A 22,006-nucleotide genomic window follows, 5' to 3' on the forward strand; every position below is an offset into this window, starting at 1 on the left:
GAAAATATCATTTTAGATTCTTCAAAGTAGCCACCTTTTTCCTTGATGACAGCTTTGCACACTCTTGGCATTCTCTCAACCAGCTTCATGAGGAATGTTTTTCCAACAGTCTTGAAGGAGTTCCCACATATGCTGAGCACTTGTTGGCTTTTCCTTCACTCTGCGGTCCAACTTATCCCAAACATCTCAATTTGGTTGAGGTTGGGTGATTTTGGAAGCCAGGTCATCTGATGCAGCACCATCACTCTCCTGCTTGCTCAAACAGCCCTTACACAGCCTGTAGGTGTGTTTTGGGTCATTGTCCTGTTGAAAAACAAATGATGGTCCCAATAAGCATAAACCAGATGGGATGGCATATCACTGCAGAATGCGGTGGTAGCCATGCTGTTTAAGTGTGCCTAGAATTCTAAATAAATCACTTACAGTCTCACCAGCAAAGCACCCCCACACCATCACACCTCCTCCTACATGCTTCACTGTGGGAACCACACATGCAGAGATCATCCGTTCACCTACTCCGTGTTTCACAAAGACACAGTGGTTGGAACCAAAACCCTCAAATTTGGACTCATCAGACCAAAGGACAAATTTCCACCGGTCTAATGTCCATGAACGCCTGGTTCACGCAGTCTCCTCTGAACAGTTGATGTTGAAATGTGTCGGTTACTTGAACTCTGTGAAGCATTTATTTGGGCTGCAATTTCTGAGGCTAGCTAACTCTAATGAACGTATCCTCTGCAGCAGAGGAAACTCTGGGTCTTCCTTTCCTGTGGCAGTCTTCATGAGCGCCAGTGTCATCATAGCGCTTGATGGTTTTTGCGACTGCACTTGAAGAAACTTTCAAAGTTTTTAATGTCTTAAAGTAATGATGGACTGTCGTTTCTCTTTGCTTATTTGAGCTGTTCTTGCCATAATATGGACGTGATCTTTTACCAAATTGGTCTATCTTCTGTATACCAACCCTAACTTGTCACAACACAACTGATTGGCTCAAACGCTTTAAGAAGGAACATTTAACATATAACACCTGTTAAGTGAAATGCATTCCAGGTGACTTCCTCATGAATCTGGTTGAGAGAATGCCAACAGTGTGCAAAGCTGTCATCAAGTCAAAGGGTTGCTATCTCAAATATGAAATATATTTTGATTTGTTTAAAACTATTTTGGTTACTACATGATTCCATATGTGTTATTTCATAGTTTTGATGTCTTCACTACTATTCTACAACGACAACAAAAAAACATTGAATGAGTAGGTGTGTCCAAAAGTTTGACTGATTCTGTATATAGATGAGAAGAATGCACAAATAAGAACAACAAGGTTCCCAAAAAGGCAAAATTAGCAGTTCTTTGGAAGATGGTTCGCCCCCTCATTTGACCTTTAAATGGTACAGAGGGCAAGGGAGGGGCAAGAGCTCACCTGAGTAGCGTCATCCATCCAACTCAGGGTTCGATGAAAGTTCAGCGGTGTCATAAAGTATGACCTTCCACATACAGTGCCAGTATAATTAGTTACAGACCCATAGATGTACAGTACAGCCAGATATCTGTTTTTTCATTTGGGTGAACTATCCCTTTAACTCTATGTTTAGTTCTATGGTTGTGTCGTAGCCTGGTTGCCAGTCTGGAGCAAGACATGATATTCCTCTTGTCCTTGTCACATATGGGCTCCCTACACTAGAGCCCGTTTTCACAAATGGTTGTTTCATTTGATTTTAATCACTTTTTGACCATTTCACTTTTGATTTGAACGAAACCTTCCATACATATTTGCCCATGGTAGAAGTGGTCAGAAAGTAACTTTGTGGACCTGAATGCCAAAACATTCAGGAGATCAAAGTCCACCCATTTTGCATACCCCACGATACCATGAGACATCCATGTTTTCATCACTGGAAAAGATTAACGGGCGAGTTTGATATAATTTAAAAGTTTACAAACAGGGTTGTTAAACAATTAAATCATTTCTTTAAAAAATATGTTTTTTAATAAAAAATATAATTTTTTTAACCTTTAACATCAATTATCTAAAAACGTATAAACTCAGATTTGTTTCATTTTCGCATATGTTGTAGTTTAAACCCTAATTTATAATCTGAGATTAATGTGTTTGCCTGCCATCAGTTGAGACAGAGCACGCTCTTTAATACAGGGTGGTTGTCATTTCAATTATAGAAATATAATTCACAGAATTATACACCATGTAAATTGTACTTTAATGTAAAATTTAACTTCCAATTACTACCACAAAGATGGCCTTCGGCCCACCCAACGTTGAATGTCAATTTAAATGCGAATATCTATTCTATTATCTATATTTCTATGATTTCAATAGGTTTCTATGGAAAATTGGCAGTGTAATTTAAAACTGATATTCCCATGCAAGTCAACATTCTCTGATGGGTGGACCTCCAACCATCTTTGTAGCACAACACAAACACCTCAGATTATGTAAATAGGGACTAATCTACAACATATGCAAAAATTGTTTTTAAATAATTGCCATTAATAAAAAATAACAATTTTTATTCCATTTTTTTTATTTAAATAAACTATAAAATAGTATGACAACCCTTTTTTAAAGCTTTTAAATTATTTTAAACGCAACCATTTCCATTTTCCATTGATGAAGACATGGATGTCTCATGGTATGGCAGGGTATGCAAAAAGGGTCAACTTTGGGCACTTCTAGGTCCAAAAAGTCACTGTCTGACCACTTCTAACATGTATGGGAAGTTTTGTTCAAATTAAAAGGATTGCAGTCAAAAATGATTGAAATCAAATGGAACGACCCCAAAGCTTTCCAGAGTAGGAGTACTGATCTCGGATCAGGTCTCCTCCACCTGTCCATATAATGGTATTCATCTTAGATCAGCACTTCTACTCAGAGGTTTCGTGGATATGGGGCATGGTCTCAGATTCCTCTATTAAAAATAATTTATTGAAATTGTATAGTTCTTTTCATTACAAAAAATAATCTCAAAGCGCATTAAAAGCAAACAAACAACACATTTAAATTGAGATGATGAAGATGGAGATGGAATGTCTCTAGTTGGGTTCGGATGATGGAAAGTCCGGGAGACAAACATTCCTGGAGCTCTTCATCAGTGCACCACACCAGACCTGCTTTTCTGACGGTCAGTTCCTCCAAACGTCGCTCCTCCTTAGATAACTCCACCACATCTTGGCAGTGGTTAAGAACAGTCCCCGAGCCTCCTCTGCCATCACTGGACACAGCATACAGTCCTTGTTGTGGTTCATCCTGACAGATGAAACATAAAAAGCAACCAGGATGAAAATATACTTTTCACCCCAATTCTGCAAATTTGAGAGTCGAGAATGTCAGGATGTCTCTACTGACAGTGACATGCCTCTGCTGCCTGTAGGGAAGCTGCTGGGTCAGAGAGGACCAGGGGATGTATGCTCCTGCAGTATCAGTGGGGTCCAGTGGGTAGTAAAAGTGCCACTCAGAAAGACAGAGCAGGTGATCGTATTTCTCCCCCAGATTGTGGGATAAATAAAACACAAGCCTCATCTGATCCATAAAATACAACAGCCAAGCTCACAACTCATGAGGCTGAAGGACACACTGGATACAGAGTGTCCGTGTGTGTGAGTATGAGTGTACATGCCTGTCTGTGTGTCTGTATACAGTATGTGTGTGCGTCTCAGAATATGTGTTCCAGAATGTGTGTGTGTGTGTATGTGTTATTTCACTCAGTCAGAGCCCTAGCTCCAGATGTGCGGGGGTCACAGGAGGAGTTTAGCTCTCCCAGATGTGGCCAGGTGTTGCCTGTGGCATCACGCCACCAGACCCATAGCTTCCCTCCACACAGGGCTTCATCTAGCGGTCACAGGGTCATGTCTGTCTGCCTGTCTGTCCAATCAGCACTCCAGAATTGGAGGAGAGGAGCACCAGGGTAGGACAGGGCCAGGCTGAGGTCCAGCTTCGCTGTGGCAGGAAAGGGACACTGAAGTTCTACACCACACACTCGGGCTGAGGAGGGAGGGAGGGAGAGCTGGGCAGGTTACGAGGAAGGGGAGTATTAGTAGAGGTTTGGGACCAGTCAAATCAAATCAAACTGTCACATGCGCCAAATACAACAGGTGTAGACCTTACCGTGAAATGCTTACTTACATACAAGTCCTTAACCAACAATGCAGATTCCAGAAAGAGTTAATAAAATATTGACCAATTAAACTAAAATAAAAAATTATAAAAAGTAACACAATAAAATAACGAGGCTTATACAGGGGGTACCGGAACCGAGTCAATGTGTGGGGGTATAGGTTAGTCGAGGTCATTTGTACATGTAAGTAGTGGTAAAGTGACTGTGCATACATAATAAAACAGCAAGTAGTAGCAGCGTAAAAACTAATTGGGGGGAGGTGTCAATGTAAATAGTTTGTGTCGGCATCCCGAGTGGTACAGTGGTCTACTGCATCGCAGTGCTAGCTGTGCCACTAGAGATCCTGGTTCGAGTCCAGGCCGGCCGGCCGGCCACGACCGGAAGGCCCATGGGGCGGCGCACATTTGTCCCAGCATCGTCCGGGTCAGGGGAGGGTTTGGCCGGCAAGGATGTTCTTGTCCCATGGCGCAATAGCGACTCCTGTAGCGGGCTGGTCGCAATGCACGTTGACACGGTCGCCAGGTGTACGGTGTTTCCTCCGACACATTGGTGCGGCTGGCTTCTGGGTTAAGCGGCCATTGTGTCAAGAAGCAGTGTGGCTTGGCAGGGTTGTGTTTCGGAGGACGCACGACTCTCAACCTTCGCTTCTCCCGAGTCCGTACGGGAGTTGCAGCGATGGGACAAGACTAACTACCAATTGGATACCACGAAATTGGGGAGGAAAGAATACTTTTTGTCCTAGAATTGGTGCCCCGGTACTGCCTGCCGTGCAGTAGTAGAGAGAATAGTCTATGACTTGGGTGACTGGAGTCTTTGACAGTCTTTTTGGGCTTTCCTCTGATACCGCCTAGTATATACAGTAGCTCTTGGATGCTTGGTCCCAGTGATGTACTAGGCCGTACGCACTACACTCTGTACCGCCTTACAGTCAGATGCTGAGCAGTTGCCATACCAGGTGGTGATGCAACCGGTCAGGACACTCTTGATGATGCAGCTGTAGAACTTTGAGGATCTGGGGACCAATGCCAAATCTTTATTAGTGTCCTGAGGGGGAAAAGGTGTTCACGTGCCCCCTAAGCTCCTTTGTCTTGTTCACATTGAGAGAGAGGTTGTTGTCCTGGCACCACACTGCCAGGTCTCTGACCTCCTCCCTATAGGCTGTCTCATCGTTGTCGGTAATCAGGCCTACCACTGTTGTGTCGTCAGCAAACTTAATGATAGTGTTGAAGTCGTGTTTGACCACGCAGTTGTGAGTGAACAGTGAGTGTAGGAGGGGACTAAGCACACATCCCTGAGGGGCCCCAACGTTGAGGATCAGTGTGGCAGACATGTTGATGCCTACTCTTACCACCTAGGGGCGGCCTGTTAAGAAGTCCAGGATCCAGTTGCAGAGGGAGGTGTTTAGTCCAAGGGTCCTTAGCTTAGTGATGAGCTTTGTGGGCACTATGGTGTTGAATGCTGAGCTGTAGTCAATGAACAGCATTCTCACATGTGTTCTTTTTGTACAGGTGGGAAAGGGCAGTGTGGAGTGTGATTGAAATTGCGTCATCTGTGGATCTGTTGGGGCGGTATGCGAATTGGAGTGGGTCTAGGGTATCCGGGATGATGATGTTGATGTGAGCCATGACCAGCATTTCAAAGCACTTCATGGTTACTGTCGTGAGTGCTACGGGGCGGTAATCATTTAGGCAGGTTACCTTTGCTTCCTTGGGCACAGGGACTATGGTGGCCTGCTTGAAACATGTAGATACTACAGACTCGGTCAGGGACAGGTTGAAAATGTCAGTGAAGACACTTGCCAGTTGGACAGCACATGCTTTGAGTACACGTCCTGGTAATCCGTCTGGCCCCGCGGCTTTGTGAATGTTGACCTGTTTAAAGGTCTTGCTCACATAGGCTACAGAGTGTTATCACACAGTTGTCCGGAACAGCTGGTGCTCTCATGCATGCTTCAGTTTTGCTTGCCTTGAAGAGAGCATAAAATGCATTTAGCTCATCTGGTAGGCTTGCGTCACTGGGCAGCTTGAGGCTGGGTTTCCCTTTGTAGTCCGTAATAGTTTTCAAGCCCTGCCACATCCGACGAGCGTCAGTGCCAGTGTAGTAGGATTCAATCTTAATCCTGTATTGATGCTTTGCTTGTTTGATGTTTCGTCTGAGAGCGTAGCGGGATTTCTTATAAGCGTCCGGATTAGTGTCCCACTCCTTGAAAGCGGCAGCTCTAGTCTTTAGCTCGATGCGGATGTTGTCTGTAATCCATAGCTTCTGGTTGGGATATGTACATACGGTCACTGTGGGGACGTCGTCAATACACTTAATGATAAAGCCGATGACTGAGGTGGTATACTCCTCAATGCGTTTGTGCTAGCAAAACAGTCCTGTAGCGTATTATCCATGTCATCTGACCACTTCCGTATTGAGCAAGTCACTACTACTTCCTGCTTTAGTTTTTGCTTGTAAGCAGGAATCAGGAGGATAGAATTATGGTCAGATTTACTAAATGGTATGTGTCTCTGTGTGTGGAGTAAAGGTTGTCTAGAGTTTTTTTCCCCATCTGGTTGCACATGTGACATGCTGGTAGAAATGAGGTAAAATGGTTTTAACTTTGCCTGCATTAAAGTCCCTGGCCACTAAGTGCACCACTTCTGGATGAATATTTTCTTGTTTGCTTGTGGCCTTATACAGTTCATTGAGTGCGGTCTTGCTGCCGGCATCGGTCTGTGGTGGTAAATAGACGGCTACGAATAATATAAATGAGAACTCTCTTGGTAGATAGCGTGGTCTACAGCTTATCATAAGGTACTCTACCTCAGGCGAGCAATACCTCGAGACTTCTTTAATATTAGACATTGTGCACCAGCTGTTATTGACAAAAATACGTCTTACCAGACGTAGCTTCTCTGCCCTGCAGATGCATGGAAAATCCTGCCAGCTCTATATTATCCGTGTCGTCGTTCAGCCACGACTCAGTGAAACATAAGATATTACAGTTTTTAATGTCACGTTGGTTGGATAGTCTTGACCGTATATCATCCATTTTGTTTTCCAATGATTGCACGTTGGCCAATAGAACAGATGGTAGTGGAGGTTTAATTTTCAGAAGGCAGCCCAACGAACAAAATAGCAGTTGGATAGGAGCCTGTAAAACGGCAGCCATCCCCTCCGGCGACATTCTCAGTTAGGAGGTGAATGGGGGGTGATTATGAGGGGGCGTGGAGGTGCAGAGGAGGTTGGCTGGAGGGTAGAAGGCAGTGGGGGCTAGGATGGAGGAAGATGTCATCTCCTCGTTATCTAGGTTCAGTGTTTACCCAGATTCCAGCTCTAAGATATCATCAGTAAATAAGCGGCCAGGGAGACGTGCTCTGGGACCCCGCCAAAAATGACCCGCCCCCCCTGCCCTCCCCTGTAAACACACACACACACACACTATCCGATGCCAAACTATGAGCTCTGAGTGACAGGGGTAGAAGACCATGGGGTGGGGGTTATGGGGGGCATTTCTTCTAGCACTAAACAGACCAGGCCAAGCAGTGCAGAAAGCCTGGATAGGCCTGGAATGAGAAACAGCTGCTCTGAGTGGGATGAACAGAGTAATAGCATCAGCACTCACTTAGACATATAAAGGCGTACCACATTAAAACAGTATAACAATGATAGATCATGATCATATCAATTATAAAGACTCAATTATAAAGTCTCTTCCTCATTCTCCTTCCCACTCGTCCCTCTCTCTTTCTCCATTCTCTAGTGACAGACCACATTATCAACATAATGGCTCTTTCAAAATGACAGTGTAACGTGGTTTGATTCACTTCATATTGACCAAGTGGTTTTGAGTCTGCCCTCTCCCCATCTCAGCCTCCCTCTATTAATCTCCCCCTCTCAGCCTCCCTCTCTCCAACTCTCCCTGCGACAGAGTGATGAGACAGTAGAGAGCAGACAAGGTTGAGTTCCCCTGGTAATTTCGGAGGGGACGGAAGTAACCGCGGCGTCCCACCCTGGGCCCCGAATGAGCCCACTGATGATTCACCGGCCTGCGTGACGAAGGTTGGCAACCCCAATTTGACAGAGGGAGGAGAAGGATGATAAGAAGAGTGGGAAGAGGTGGAGGAGGGGACGGCGATACCTAAATCAGTCGCTCGCTAATGGGCAGATAGTAAATTAAGCCTCATGAAAAGAGGGAAAGAGAGAGAGAGAGAGAGAGAGAGAGAGAGAGAGAGAGAGAGAGAGAGGCCAGAGGAAGTGAACGAGAAAGACACACACTACATGACCAAAAGATTGAGGACACCGGCTTGTCGAACATCTCATTCCAAAATCATGGGCATTAATATGGAGTTGGTCCCCCCTTTGCTGCTACAGCAGCCTCCACTCTTCTGGGAAGGCTTTCCACCAGATGTTGGAACATTTCTGCGGGGACTTGCCTCCATTCAGCCACAAGAGCATTAGTGAGGTCTGGCACTGATGTTGGGCGATTACGGCTGGCTCACAGTCGGCATTCCAATTCATCCCAAAGGTGTTCAATGGGGTTCAGGTCAAGGCTCTTCCACACTGATCTCAACAAACTATTTCTGTTTGGACCTCGCTTGTGCACAGGGGCATTGTCATGCTGAAACAGGAAAGGGCCTTCCCCAAATTGTTGCCACAAAGTTGGAAGCACAGAATAATTTAGAATGTCATTGTATGCTGTAGCGTTAAGATTTCCCTTCACTGAAACTAAGGGGCCAAACCCAAACCATGAAAAACAGCCCTGGACTATTATTCCTCCTCCTCCAAACATTACAGTTGGCACTGTGTATTAGGGCAGGTAGCGTTCTCCTTGCATCCCTCAAACCAAGATTTGTCCGTCTGACTGCCAGATGGTGAAGCATGATTCTTCATCACTCCATAGAACGTGTTTCCACTGCTCCAGAGTCCAATGGCGGCGAGCTTTACACCGTTCCAGCCGGCGCTTGGCATTGCTCATGGTCATTTTAGGATTGTATGCTGCTGCTCGGCCATGGAAACCCATTTCATGAATCTCCCAATGAACAGTTCTTGTGCTGACGTTGCTTCCAGACGCTCCAACCACTAGGCTACCTACTGCCCCCATACCATCTATGGAGATTGCATGGCTGTGTGCTCGAGTTTATACAGCTGTCAGCAACGGGTGTGGCTGAAATAGCCAAATCCACAAATCTTTAGGGGTGTCCACATACTTTTGTGTGTATATAGATATATATATATATTGTAGATTGAGATGGCAGTCTGGTCCAGGGAGGGGGCTGGTGGGCTTGAGTATGTGTGTGAGATAAATTATAAGCAATTAGGTCTACCTCCTGAAAATGCGCTTTTGATGATAAAAGAAAAAGATGAGTACAGGAAGGAGAGTAGAGGGGAGAATAACTCTCCTGTAGTGTAGCAAGTACTGGAGGATGAGGGGGCGTTGGAGGGAGGAGGAGGGGACTGAGTGTCGGGAACCGTCCTCCCTTCCGTTCTTGTGGGATCGTCTGAAGATCAGTGCAGCGCAGCGTTAATGACCACAACCTTTAAATGTATGTGATTCTGTCCCTGATAGCTTTATGAGACTGCCACTTCTCAGTGCCAGGGCGCTTTCCCTTGGAGATAAATTAACACACATCTCCTTTGCACCTCTGTTAAAATAACCAGATTCGGTCATTTAAGGGAATGCAAGAATGTCTAATGCGTTCTTGCTCATCGAACAGGAATGTTATTCAACATAACAAGATGTTGAAATAAGAGGCCTTGGCATAGCAGGGTCAGGCCTGGGCCCTTGCCCACACCGAGCTCCAACAGGAAACTGCTTCTCAGATATTGCCTGTCTACTTCCTGTTATTGTCTAATTAAAGGATTATTGCAGTGAGATCCTAGCAGCCTGGAATGGTCTGTTAATACTGTTGGACCTGTAGTTCCTTGGCCTGGATGTCTGCAATGAGGTTCAGGAGTGGTTGGGAGCCCAAGGAAGGTCCCAACTTGACTGGAAATATGAAACATTTTTATCTTCCCTTGGCCTATGAACATCCTAAAAGCCTGTGTCGCTGATATCAATATGGATGACTCCATTTAACCCGTTTGGAGGGTTGGATGGACCCATTGACATTATGCTTATCCACAAACATACCAAAATGGCAGCTTTGCTTTCCTGCCTTCCCCTGATTGGCTGAGGAATGAACTTCATAGCTTGTAAAGCGATCCAATCATCAGTTGGGAGCTCTGTTGGTGGGTCATCAGCATCATAGTCATTAGCAGCATCTTCCTGTGTTTAGGCCTGTGGGAATGGGAGTGGGACAGTTAGGGCTCTCTAGGCTTTGATGTAGATAAAGTAAGATAACTTTAATCTCTGACTAATTAGCGAACCCCCTTCTTCGTGTTTTTCTGTCTAGACAGAGTACATGCGACCCCCCTTCCGTCCTTCCCTATTAGGTCACTCAGGAAGCAAAACTACGTTCCCCCACTTTACTATGATGTGTTGGAAAGCAGTCAACCAGCAGCTGATATGCTCAAACCATAGACTGTCTGTCAACACGCTCAAACCTCGGGAAGAAAGAAAAGTTGGAATTTTAATTTATGAACATGTTTCATATACATAGCAAACATACTCAGACAACACTAATAGATTAAATATTTCCCGGGATATGTTTGGTTCAGGAACACATATTTTACACAGATATAGTATTATATAGTATAATATAAATGAGCAGGCTTGAGGCCTCCTGGTATGAAATAAGTGGGTTTGTTTGGGTTTGGGGCCCAGACGTCTACTTGCCTGGGTCTCTCTGCTGGCATGGTCCCCTGCCTTGGTCTTTATCTCCCTGGCCACTTGAGCCGGGGAAGTGAGCCTGCCACATGGAGCGCCTGGCCCTCACAATCACTGGAGCTCCTCCAACATTCCCTCACAGGCTAGTCAAACAAACCTGGGGCATGCCGCCTGCCCGTGACTCAGTCAGTCCCCCCTCGTTCTGCTCTGCTCTGACTACTGCATAGCGCCACAATGGGCACATTCCAGTCAACATCCCCAGTGGCCCAAGGAGCCACCGTCTTAATCTCCTGTATGGAGAAACCAAACAACAACATGTCTGATGGAGGGCGCTGTGACCCAATCACCACTGTGTTTTCATATTATTTCATGTAAGTGCAGGGCTTTTTCCATGGAGAAACTGTCATGCTTTCCATCCACATAAAGCACATGTTTTAGGTAGCACCTCTTCTCCAGTTGTTTGATCACAAACCGCTTGCCTCTCGAAAGACGAAACAAGAGGCCGGAGACTGGAGAGAGCATGATCCAGGCCCCACAATAGGACAGGCGTTGGTCCTTTCAGAGCCAAGATTAACAGCGCATTCGGAAAGTATTCAGATCCCTTTACTTTTCAACATTTTATTGTGATACAGCCTTATTCGAAAATGGCCTCCATCATTCTTAAATGGAAGAAGTTTAGAACCACCAAGACACTTCCTAGAGCTGCGCCGCCCAGCCAAACTCAGCATTCGGGGGGAGATCGCCCTTGGTCAGGGAGCTGACAAGATTCTCTGGTCTGATAAATCCAAGATTGAAGTCTTTGGCCTGAATGCCAAGCAATACGTCTGGAAGAAACCTGGCACCATCCCTACGGTGTAGCATGGTGGTGGCAGCATCATGCTGGGGGGATGTTTTTCAGCAGCAGTGACTGGGAGACTAGTCAGGATCGAGGGACAGATAAAGAGAGAAAAGTACAGAGAGATTCTTGATGAAAACCTGCTCCAGAGCATTCAGGACCAAACTGGGGCCGAAGTTTCACCCTCCAACAGGACAATGGCCCTAAGCACACAGCCAAAACAACACAGGAGTTGCGTTGGGACAAGTCTCTGAATGTCCTTGAGTGGCCCAGCCAGAGCCTGGACTTGACCACAATCAAACATCTCTGGAGAGACCTGAAAATAGCTGTGCAGCGACGCTCCCCATCCAACCTGACAGGACTTGAGAGGATCTGCAGAGAAGAATGGGAGAAACTCCCCAAAAACAAGTGTGCCAAGTAGCGTCATACCCAAGAATACTTGAGGCTGTAATCTCTGCCAAATGTGCTTCAACTATGTACTGATTAAGGGTCTGAATACTTATGTAAATGTCATATTTCAGTTTTTATTTTATTTATACATTTGCAAACAATTCTAAAAACCTTTTTTTGCTTTGTTATTATGGGGTATTGTGTTTAGATTGATGAGGAAAAAAATACTAATTTAATACATTTTAGAATAAGGCTGTGGATAAAGTCAAGGGGTCTGAATACTTTCCAAATGTACTGTATACCCATGTATCTGCCTCTGTATTTTGAAGTGGGGAAAGAGGAAACGGATCCTTTCCCCCTCTCATGGTTGTATCATGTAGGACTGTTATACCAACGTGTTTCTTTCCACTACGACACTGATGTTATGTAGGTGAAGGAGCCACAACATCGTGGATGTCCTAACAGCTTTAAAACAGTTACACAGCCCATTGTCAGTAATGGCTATAGGAATGCGTGGACAAAGAGCTGTGATGGGGATGGTGAGGCTGTGGCACTGATGTGTTCCTGAAGCTGCTGAAAGGGTTTCACAAGAACTCAGCAAGGTGAAACCGATCTGTTTCAGGTTCCATTGACTCTTCAATTAGGTGTGTGAATTCCTCATCTGACTGCTGGCTCATTGGTAAAAGACCAAGTCCATATTATGGCAAGAACAGCTCAAATAAGCAAGAAGAAACGACAGTCCACCATTACTTTAAGACATGGTCAGCCAATCTGGAACATTTGAACTACTTTGAACATTTCTTCAAGTGCAGTCGCAAAAACCATCAAGCGCTATGACGAAACTGGCTCTCATGAGGACCGCCACAGGAAAGGAAGACCCAGAGTTACCTCTGCTGCAGAGGCTAAGTTCATTAGTTACCAGCCTCAGAAATTGCAGCCCAAATAAATGCTTCAATTCAAGTAACAGACACATCTCAACATCAACTGTTTAGAGACTGCATGAATCAGGCCTTCATGGTCAAATTGTTGCAAAGAAACCACTACTAAAGGACACCCATAAGAAGAGACTTGCTTGGGCCAAGAAACACGAGCAATGAACATCTGTCCTTTGGTGTGATTAGTCCAAATATGAGATTTTTGGTTCCAACTGCAGTGTCTTTGTGAGACGCAGAGTAGGTGAACGGATGATCTCCACATATGTAGTTCCCACTGGGAAACATGGTGGAGGTGGTGTGATGGTGCTTTTCTGGTGACACTGTCAATTATTTATTTAGAATTCAAGGCACACTTAACCAGCATTGCTACCACAGCAATCTGCAGCAATACGCCATCCCATCTGATTTGTGTTTAGTGGGACTATCATTTGTTTTTCAACAGGCTGTGTAAGGGTTATTTGACCAAGAATGAGAGTGATTTAGTGCTGCATCATATGACCTGGCCTCCACAATCACCCGACCTCAACACAATTGAGATGGTTTGGGATGAGTTGGACTGCAGAGTGAAGGAAAAGCAGCCAACAAGTGCTCAGCATATATGGGATCTCATTGAAGACTTTTGGAAAAGCATTCCAGGTGAAGCTGGTTGAGAGAATGCCAATAGTGTGCAAACCTTTCATCAAGGAAAAGGGTGGCTATTTGAATAATATAAAATACACTTTTGGTTCCTACATGATTCCACCCCCTACCTTGTCACAACACAACTGACTAGCTCAAACACATTTAGAAGGAAATTAACTTTTAAGGCACACCTGTTAATTGAAATGTATTCCAGGTGACTACCTCATGAAGCTGTTTGAGAGAATGCCAAGAGTATGCAAAGCTGTCATCAAGGCAAAAGGTGGCGATTTGAAGAATATAAAATATATTTTCATTTGTTGAACACTTTTTAGGTTACTACATGATTCCATATGTATTATTTCATAGTTTTGTCTTCACTATTATTCTACAATGTAGAAAAAAGTCAAAAATAAAGAAATCTTTGAATGAGTAGGTGTGTCCAAACTTTTGACTGGTACTGTATCTCTATGCACAGAGTCCTCGACCTCATGCCTTATGTTAACCAGTAATGAGTAATAATTGTAATTTCTCAACCCCAGCTCTGCTAAACCAAAAACTGAATCCGTGAACCCCTTATGAGGCAGTCATAGAAGGAAAACACCTACATTCCCTAGAAGTAACTGTCCAACAGTTTTAATGGAGGATTTTATAGGCAGGGGCAGGGTGTGACTAACTGGATGTGGCCATGTATTTTTGTAAGTTATCAGAGACACTTGACAGGAAGTAAGAGAGGGCCACAAACAGGAAGGAGTGGAATGTGCTTCCTGTTGGATGGTGTTAGACAGGGCAGATTCCTTGTACCATCGTGACAGCCCTTCTCCTCTTGTAAAACTGGCGCACAGGGATGTTTTTCCATTGGGAGAAGCAGAATCCAGGAAAGAGAAACTCAATGGTAGATAACATTGAAAAACAGTGTGCCCACTATGCAACAAATGAGGCAGACCACCAGACTCAGTCCACAGCACAAAAATAGGATTATCATAAAGTGACCAATCACACTCTTCTCACTCAAAGGAGACAAACAAACTGTACACACAGCAACTAGCTGTATCATCACTTAGTTGCCGATACACTACTGCAACGAGATTAACGTTCAGACCACTCGTGTTTGCACGCACATTGAGTGCGGGCTGGGAGGGAGTTGAGCACTGCTGCCACTGCCTGGGAATATGAAATTAACATTGGTCATCCTTGAGGGCTTCCTGATTCAATGACAAGGGCCCTATGACGTCACAGGGTTTTACTCATACTTCCCGGGGGGGCTGGATGGCTGTGACTCACCCTCTCATTGATGATTGCCTCCACAAAGCGGTCAGTATCATTCAGGCACAACAGCAGAGGGACACTCCACTGCACACCGACCGCCTATTGCCATTCCAATAAAAATATTTATTGGAGACGCACATAAACACACCTTTTAGGAAGATTAAATATTACTGATGCCTCTTCATAAGGGCAATTTGTGAGGATGACGAACTCTACACTATTGATCACTCATAAGGAGTTTCAACTGACAAATGTGTAAACTAAGATGTCACATTGATCCACACACAACATATGCAAAGAGCTTTGACGTTAAACACAAAGTCATTTATAGTGCATTAAACAAGTGTGGGCAGTCGAGCTCAATTAGGCCAAGTCTACTTTCTTCTCATCCATATTACCTTAGAAAACCAGAGGTTGCAATAGCATCTGGGCTGACTGGCACAATACTGGAACGTAGGCCAACGTGTCAGGGTCCTATCAAAATAATAAGATTCATTTGAAACTATAGGACAACCAGTGACCACTGAAAGTTAATATTTCATTCAGTGGAAGGAATACGATAACGTCGATATTACCAACACCTTAATCTACAACATATGGCCTACTTAATCAACACATTGTCAAATTCAACGCACGTGACAAAATGTTTATTCAAAGTAGAAAAATAAAAGTGCATATGCCCGTTGACAATGTAATAGGCTTCAGTGGTAAACAAAACATATCTCAGCAACAGATCTTATCAGAAGGAACAAGACAAGAACCACATTGTCCTATACTCAAGGAACAATGCCAAGATTTTCAGGTTGCCAGACAATTCAATCCACATTCCACCTGCAGACATGCGTCCTCGTCTCTTCCTAATGAAATGGACTGGACAGCCGAGAGCTGCTGAGTGTCAGTAAAGAGCCCCCTGACATGTCTGTTGCAAAGACAGTGCTGACAGCTCCCTCCAGTGGAGGTACAATGAATTGGAAACGATGAAAAATCATAAGTTTGTATATCAGTGTTCTCAATACCTGGCTGGCCACATAAAAAAACAACATATGGCAATGGCAAGTCTCCCTCATACTCAAAGTAACAGAATAATACATGGAAACAGCTTGCTACATATTCAGCAAGACAGAACACCCTGTGTAGCAATGGAACAGTTATCAGACTCCCCCAAAACACCCTGTATGTGAAACGAAATCATATTAAAAATAACAGTTCAAAATCGAATCTGTTCAAAAACATCATAATTAAGTGAACAGCACCTGAACATCACAAATCGGTGAACAGCACTGTTCAGAGATCAAAGGAATATGAAATTACATCCTGACATCTGAGCAGAGCTTCTTTCTGCACCCCAATGGGGGTATGCAGTTCCGAAACTTGGAAGTTGAGCACGTCAATGTCCGAAGCTCCAAACTTGGCCTCAACCTTGACTCTCTCGTACATGTTGAATTGCACCTGCTTGTTGGTCATGGCTATGAGCGTTCTCAGGAAGCTTTCTCTCAAAACCGACCGTGCACGCTGCTCTTCTTTAATTTGGACTGAGTCGGTCCCTGTTTCAGTTGAAGCTGAAATAGTAGTTGGACACAGCGCGATGAAACGGGGTGAGTTCGGGTCGAATCCGCGGCCATTCGGATCAGGTCCTCTCGGGAGGCGAAGCACAGATACGTGTGGTCTCATTTCGACTTTTTGTCACTCTCTGCAATCACAAAGTAGGACAGGGATGTTGGCATGATGTGCACAAAATGTTTGAAGAAATTGCAACTAGATTCATAACGACACAAGCTAGCTACTGTAGCTAGCTGTGCTCTGCCATAGTTTGGCTGTGTTGTCCCATTCGCTAACTAGCCAGCATGCTGTCTTATAAGAGTATGAGTACAATGCTGTAGAGCAAAACAAGCTAACATTAGCTAGTTTATGTTCATAGCTTGCAAAGGGAAGTCACTCGTACTTAAATACTTACCGACTCAAAGTACGAAGATTATATTTGAAGTTGGCAAAGGAGTACGTTTTATGAGTGCCGTTTGAGTTAGTACGCGTACATTTTTGTTGTCCCTCTGACAAATGTGACCGGAAAATGTAGTGTATTTTTTTGGTTCCGCAGGAGGACCTCTCAACGCAATCTTTGACACTGATGCCGCCTAGCGAATAAATAAGGGAGCACTCAAAAGGTTGATGTGCACCGTACACCAAGGCGTTAGGCAGGCTGTGACTGTAGTTAGGCTGCGGGGGCCATGTAAAGCATTTAGCCATCCTGTTTACTATAGTGTTTGTATAAAATATGTATTCCTCCTCCTACTTGATTGATTGATCAACGAGCTTGCTCCACTAGAATCCTGACTAGAACCAAAAAATTTGATCATATTACTCCAGTGCTAGCCTCTCTACACTGGCTTCATGCCAAAGCAAGGGCTGATTTCAAGGTTTTACTGCTAACCTACAAAGCATGACATGGGCTTGCTCCTTACCTATCTCTCTGATTTGGTCCTGCCGTACATACCTACACGTACGCTACGGTCACAAGACGCAGGCCTCCTAATTGTCCCTAGAATTTCTAAGCAAACAGCTGGAGGCAGGGCTTTCTCCTATAGAGCTCCATTTTTATGGAACGGTCTGCCTACCCATGTCAGAGACGCAAACTCGGTCTCAACCTTTAAGTCTTTACTGAAGACTCATCTCTTCAGTGGGTCATATGATTGAGTGTAGTCTGGCCCAGGAGTGGGAAGGTGAACGGAAAGGCTCTGGAGCAACGAACCGCCCTTGCTGTCTCTGCCTGGCCGGTTCCCCTCTTTCCACTGGGATTCTCTGCCTCTAACCCTATTACAGGGGCTGAGTCACTGGCTTACTGGGGCTCTCTCATGCCGTCCCTGGAAGGGGTGCGTCACCTGAGTGGGTTGATTCACTGATGTGGTCATCCTGTCTGGGTTGGCGCCCCCCCTTGGGTTGTGCCATGGCGGAGATCTTTGTGGGCTATACTCAGCCTTGTCTCAGGATGGTAAGTTGGTGGTTGAAGATATCCCTCTAGTGGTGTGGGGGCTGTGCTTTGGCAAAGTGGGTGGGGTTATATCCTTCCTGTTTGGCCCTGTCTGGGGGTGTCCTCAGATGGGGCCACAGTGTCTCCTGACCCCTCCTGTCTCAGCCTCCAGTATTTATGCTGCAGTAGTTTATGTGTCGGGGGGCTAGGGTCAGTTTGTTATATCTGGAGTACTTCTCCTGTCCTATTCGGTGTCCTGTGTGAATCTAAGTGTGCGTTCTCTAATTCTCTCCTTCTCTCTTTCTTTCTCTCTCTCGGAGGACCTGAGCCCTAGGACCATGCCCCAGGACTACCTGACATGATGACTCCTTGCTGTCCCCAGTCCACCTGGCCGTGCTGCTGCTCCAGTTTCAACTGTTCTGCCTTATTATTATTCGACCATGCTGGTCATTTATGAACATTTGAACATCTTGGCCATGTTCTGTTATAATCTCCACCCGGCACAGTCAGAAGAGGACTGGCCACCCCACATAGCCTGGTTCCTCTCTAGGTTTCTTCCTAGGTTTTGGCCTTTCTAGGGAGTTTTTCCTAGCCACCGTGCTTCTACACCTGCATTGCTTGCTGTTTGGGGTTTTAGGCTGGGTTTCTGTACAGCACTTTGAGATATCAGCTGATATAAATACATTTGATTTTATTATTTCAAATATATTCACTATGTCAGCAATGTTAACTTACATTGCATTATCCAGTAACCACATACACATTTAATACACATCTTAGTTTTCCACTAGCATTCCACTAAATGAAAGACGATAGAAATTAACTTTTGACCATTGACAGCTGACAGTATTTGCTCTGACTTCTTCAGTTGGAGGTCTGGGATGTACGCCGTGTGATTTTCTTTGCCATGTGCCTTTTTCAACAGATTTTCTCTTTCTTTAACCCCCTGTTTCTTTTCGTTATAGTTTCTTGCCACCTCGTCCAGGTGGGCCTTCACCCTCTCCTTTTTCTTCTTCACTTCTTCCTTACTCTCTGCTTTTCTAGCTCTGAGCAGCTCTTTCACTTTGTTCTTCTCCAACTTTTCTCTTTCTTGACTCTCCCTTTTCTCCTTCTTTGCCCCGACTCTCTGGGAACTGTTTGTTTCATATGTTAGACAGTGATCTGGGATATTATTATTAGTCATTCTCTAGCATGCAGTCTACTTAATCTGATGAATCGGGCTAGTATAACCCTTAGGAGGTGATTTATGAACTCCCTGAACTGTGACTGGTTAAATGGAGTGCTGTACCTGAATGCTTTGTTCACCCTCTCTATCATATCTCTCTTCTCTATTGCCCATCTGTCTTTCTTCCATTTGCATTTTCTCAGTTTCTCTACTCTTTCTCTCCCGCTACTCTTCCTTTTCCATCTCTCCCTTGTCCATCTCCCATCCCTTCTTATCTTGTCCATGCAGGCAAATAATCCTCATCTTTTCTCTTTCCAGGGCCTCTATCACTCTCTCCTTTTCTCTCAGTTCAATCATCCACTCCTATGCTTCCTGTGTGCTCCTTCTCTTAATCTCCTCCTTCTCCTTCATCCATCTTTCCCCCTGTTGATCCCAGATTCTTTGTAGGCCAGCCTTGGCCCATCTCCCCCTGTCCTCCTTCCAGCTTACTAAGGTCTGATTCCTCTCCAGGTCTGCTTTGGCCAAATCTGTCTTCAAACCATCTCTTATGAGATTCCATCCATTCCTCTCTCACAGCCTCTCCTTCTCCACCCTTTCATTCCCAGCTCACAATCTCTTGTTCTCCACTGTCGCCTTTCTCATCTTGACTTCTAGATTTTCTTTCTCTGCCTCTAAGCTTTCTCTCTTTTTTCCCAACATCTCTCACTTCCTTTCATTCTCAGCTAACAGCTTAGTACTCTCCACTGTCACCTCTCCTATCTCGGCCAAGTTCAGTATGTTCTGCACCTTCAGCTTTGCCATCTTGAGATCCATCTTCTTTCTGTCTGACACTACGCGTTTAGCTTTTGTCATTCTTTTGTTCCTCCTTCACCTTGTTGCCTTTCTCAATCTCTTCATATTCAGTCGTCTCTTTCTCCATCTCACTGACTCCTCTCTGCATCGATATACACTGCTCAAAAAAAAGGGAACACTTAAACAACACAATGTAACTCCAAGTCAATCACACTTCTGTGAAATCAAACTGTCCACTTAGGAAGTAACACTGATTGACAATAAATTTCACATGCTGTTGTGCAAATGGAATAGACAACAGGTGGAAATTATAGGCAATTAGCAAGACACCCCCAATAAAGGAGTGGTTCTGCAGGTGGTGACCACAGACCACTTCTCAGTTCTTATGCTTCCTGGCTGATGTTTTGGTCACTTTTGAATGCTGGCAGTGCTTTCACTCTAGTGGTAGCATGAGACGGAGTCTACAACCCACACAAGTGGCTCAGGTAGTGCAGCTCATCTAGGATGGCACATCAATGCGAGCTGTGGCAAGAAGGTTTGCTGTGTCTGTCAGCGTAGTGTCCAGAGCATGGATGCGCTACCAGTACATCAGGAGACGTGGAGGAGGCCGTAGGAGGGCAACAACCCAGCAGCAGGACCGCTACCTCCGCCTTTGTGCAAGAAGGAGCAGGAGGAGCACTGCCAGAGCCCTGCAAAATGACCTCCAGCAGGCCACAAATGTGCATGTGTCTGCTCAAACGGTCAGAAACAGACTCCATGAGGGTGGTATGAGTGCCCGACGTCCACAGGTGGGGGTTGTGCTTACAGCCCAACACCGTGCAGGACGTTTGGCATTTGCCAGAGAACACCAAGATTGGCAAATTCGCCACTGGCGCCCTGTGCTCTTCACAGATGAAAGCAGGTTCACACTGAGCACATGTGACAGACGTGACAGTCTGGAGATGCCATGGAGAACGTTCTGCTGCCTGCAACATCCTCCAGCATGACCGGTTTGGCGGTGGGTCAGTCATGGTGTGGGGTGGCATTTCTTTGGGGGGCCGCACAGCCCTCCATGTGCTCGCCAGAGGTAGCCTGACTGCCATTAGGTACCGAGATGAGATCCTCAGACCCCCTGTGAGACCATATGACCATATGCTGGTGCGGTTGGCCCTGGGTTGCTCCTAATGCAAGACAATGCTAGACCTCATGTGGCTGGAGTGTGTCAGCAGTTCCTGCAAGAGGAAGGCATTGATGCTATGGACTGGCCCGCCTGTTCCCCAGACCTGATTCCAATTGAGCACATCTGGGACATCATGTCTCGCTCCATCCACCAACGCCACGTTGCACCACAGACTGTCCATGAATTGGCGGATGCTTTAGTCCAGGCCTGGGAGGAGATCCCTCAAGAGACCATCCGCCACCTCATCAGGAGCATGCCCAGGCGTTGTAGGGAGGTCATACAGGCACGTGGAGGCCACACACACTACTGAGCCTCATTTTGACTTGTTTTAAGGACATTACATCAAAGTTGGATCAGCCTGTAGTGTGGTTTTCCACTTTAATTTTGAGTGTGACTCCAAATCCAGACCTCCATGGGTTGATACATTTGATTTCCATTGATAATTTTTGTGTGATTGTGTTGTCAGCACATTCAACTATGTAAATAAAAAAGTATTTAATAAGAATATTTCATTCATTCAGATCTAGGATGTGTTATTTTAGTGTTCCCTTTATTTTTTTGAGCAGTGTATATGGAGAAACATGTATTCCTAATAAATATCTCAGCATATGAGGCTGCATGGACGTTTCGACTTTCCTACATGTATCTTACGCCTACAACGTCTTGCGGCGTTTTTAGAATCATTGTTTAGCCTACCTTGTCACAGGCGTAACAACATGTAAATTGACTAGTCTGGTTAGGTTCACCAAGTGTCCAGTAGAGGGCACAGCTACCCCAGGAATCCACTGAAGTCTATACAGTAGAAGACACTACATAATGCATGCTATTGTCTGACTGGCCTAGCCTATATGGACATTAAGATCAACAATTGAGCCATCTTTATTGTCAAGGAGGTGTTATTAGCTGGGCTAGCGTATATCAACACCATTTTTGGACATGATAGCCTAACATTGGTTTAAAATAGCTATTTAAACCAATGTTAGGCTTTCATATCCAA

At 45.0% G+C, this 22,006-nt stretch overlaps 1 protein-coding gene across 1 annotated transcript; it reads right to left on the bottom strand.

Moving 5' to 3' along the window:
• Positions 1 to 15,560: 15,560 nt before the first annotated feature.
• LOC118397126 (gem-associated protein 7-like) lies at positions 15,561 to 17,051 on the bottom strand. Its single transcript, XM_035791609.2, has 2 exons — positions 16,883 to 17,051; positions 15,561 to 16,618 (listed from the first exon to the last, which is right to left on the bottom strand). Exon 2 carries the CDS (start codon positions 16,597 to 16,599, stop codon positions 16,213 to 16,215), a length of 387 nt encoding a protein of 128 aa, XP_035647502.1. The 5' UTR covers positions 16,600 to 16,618; positions 16,883 to 17,051; the 3' UTR covers positions 15,561 to 16,212.
• Between the last annotated feature and the right edge of the window lie 4,955 nt (positions 17,052 to 22,006).

Source organism: Oncorhynchus keta, chromosome 18 (assembly GCF_023373465.1).
Source record: "Oncorhynchus keta strain PuntledgeMale-10-30-2019 chromosome 18, Oket_V2, whole genome shotgun sequence".
Classification (NCBI taxonomy): domain Eukaryota; kingdom Metazoa; phylum Chordata; class Actinopteri; order Salmoniformes; family Salmonidae; genus Oncorhynchus; species Oncorhynchus keta.

What these genes read in the sequence shown, in the direction of transcription:
- LOC118397126 (XM_035791609.2), bottom strand. Translation starts at nt 16,599, where the DNA reads ATGAGACCACACGTATCTGTGCTTCGCCTCCCGAGAGGACCTGATCCG.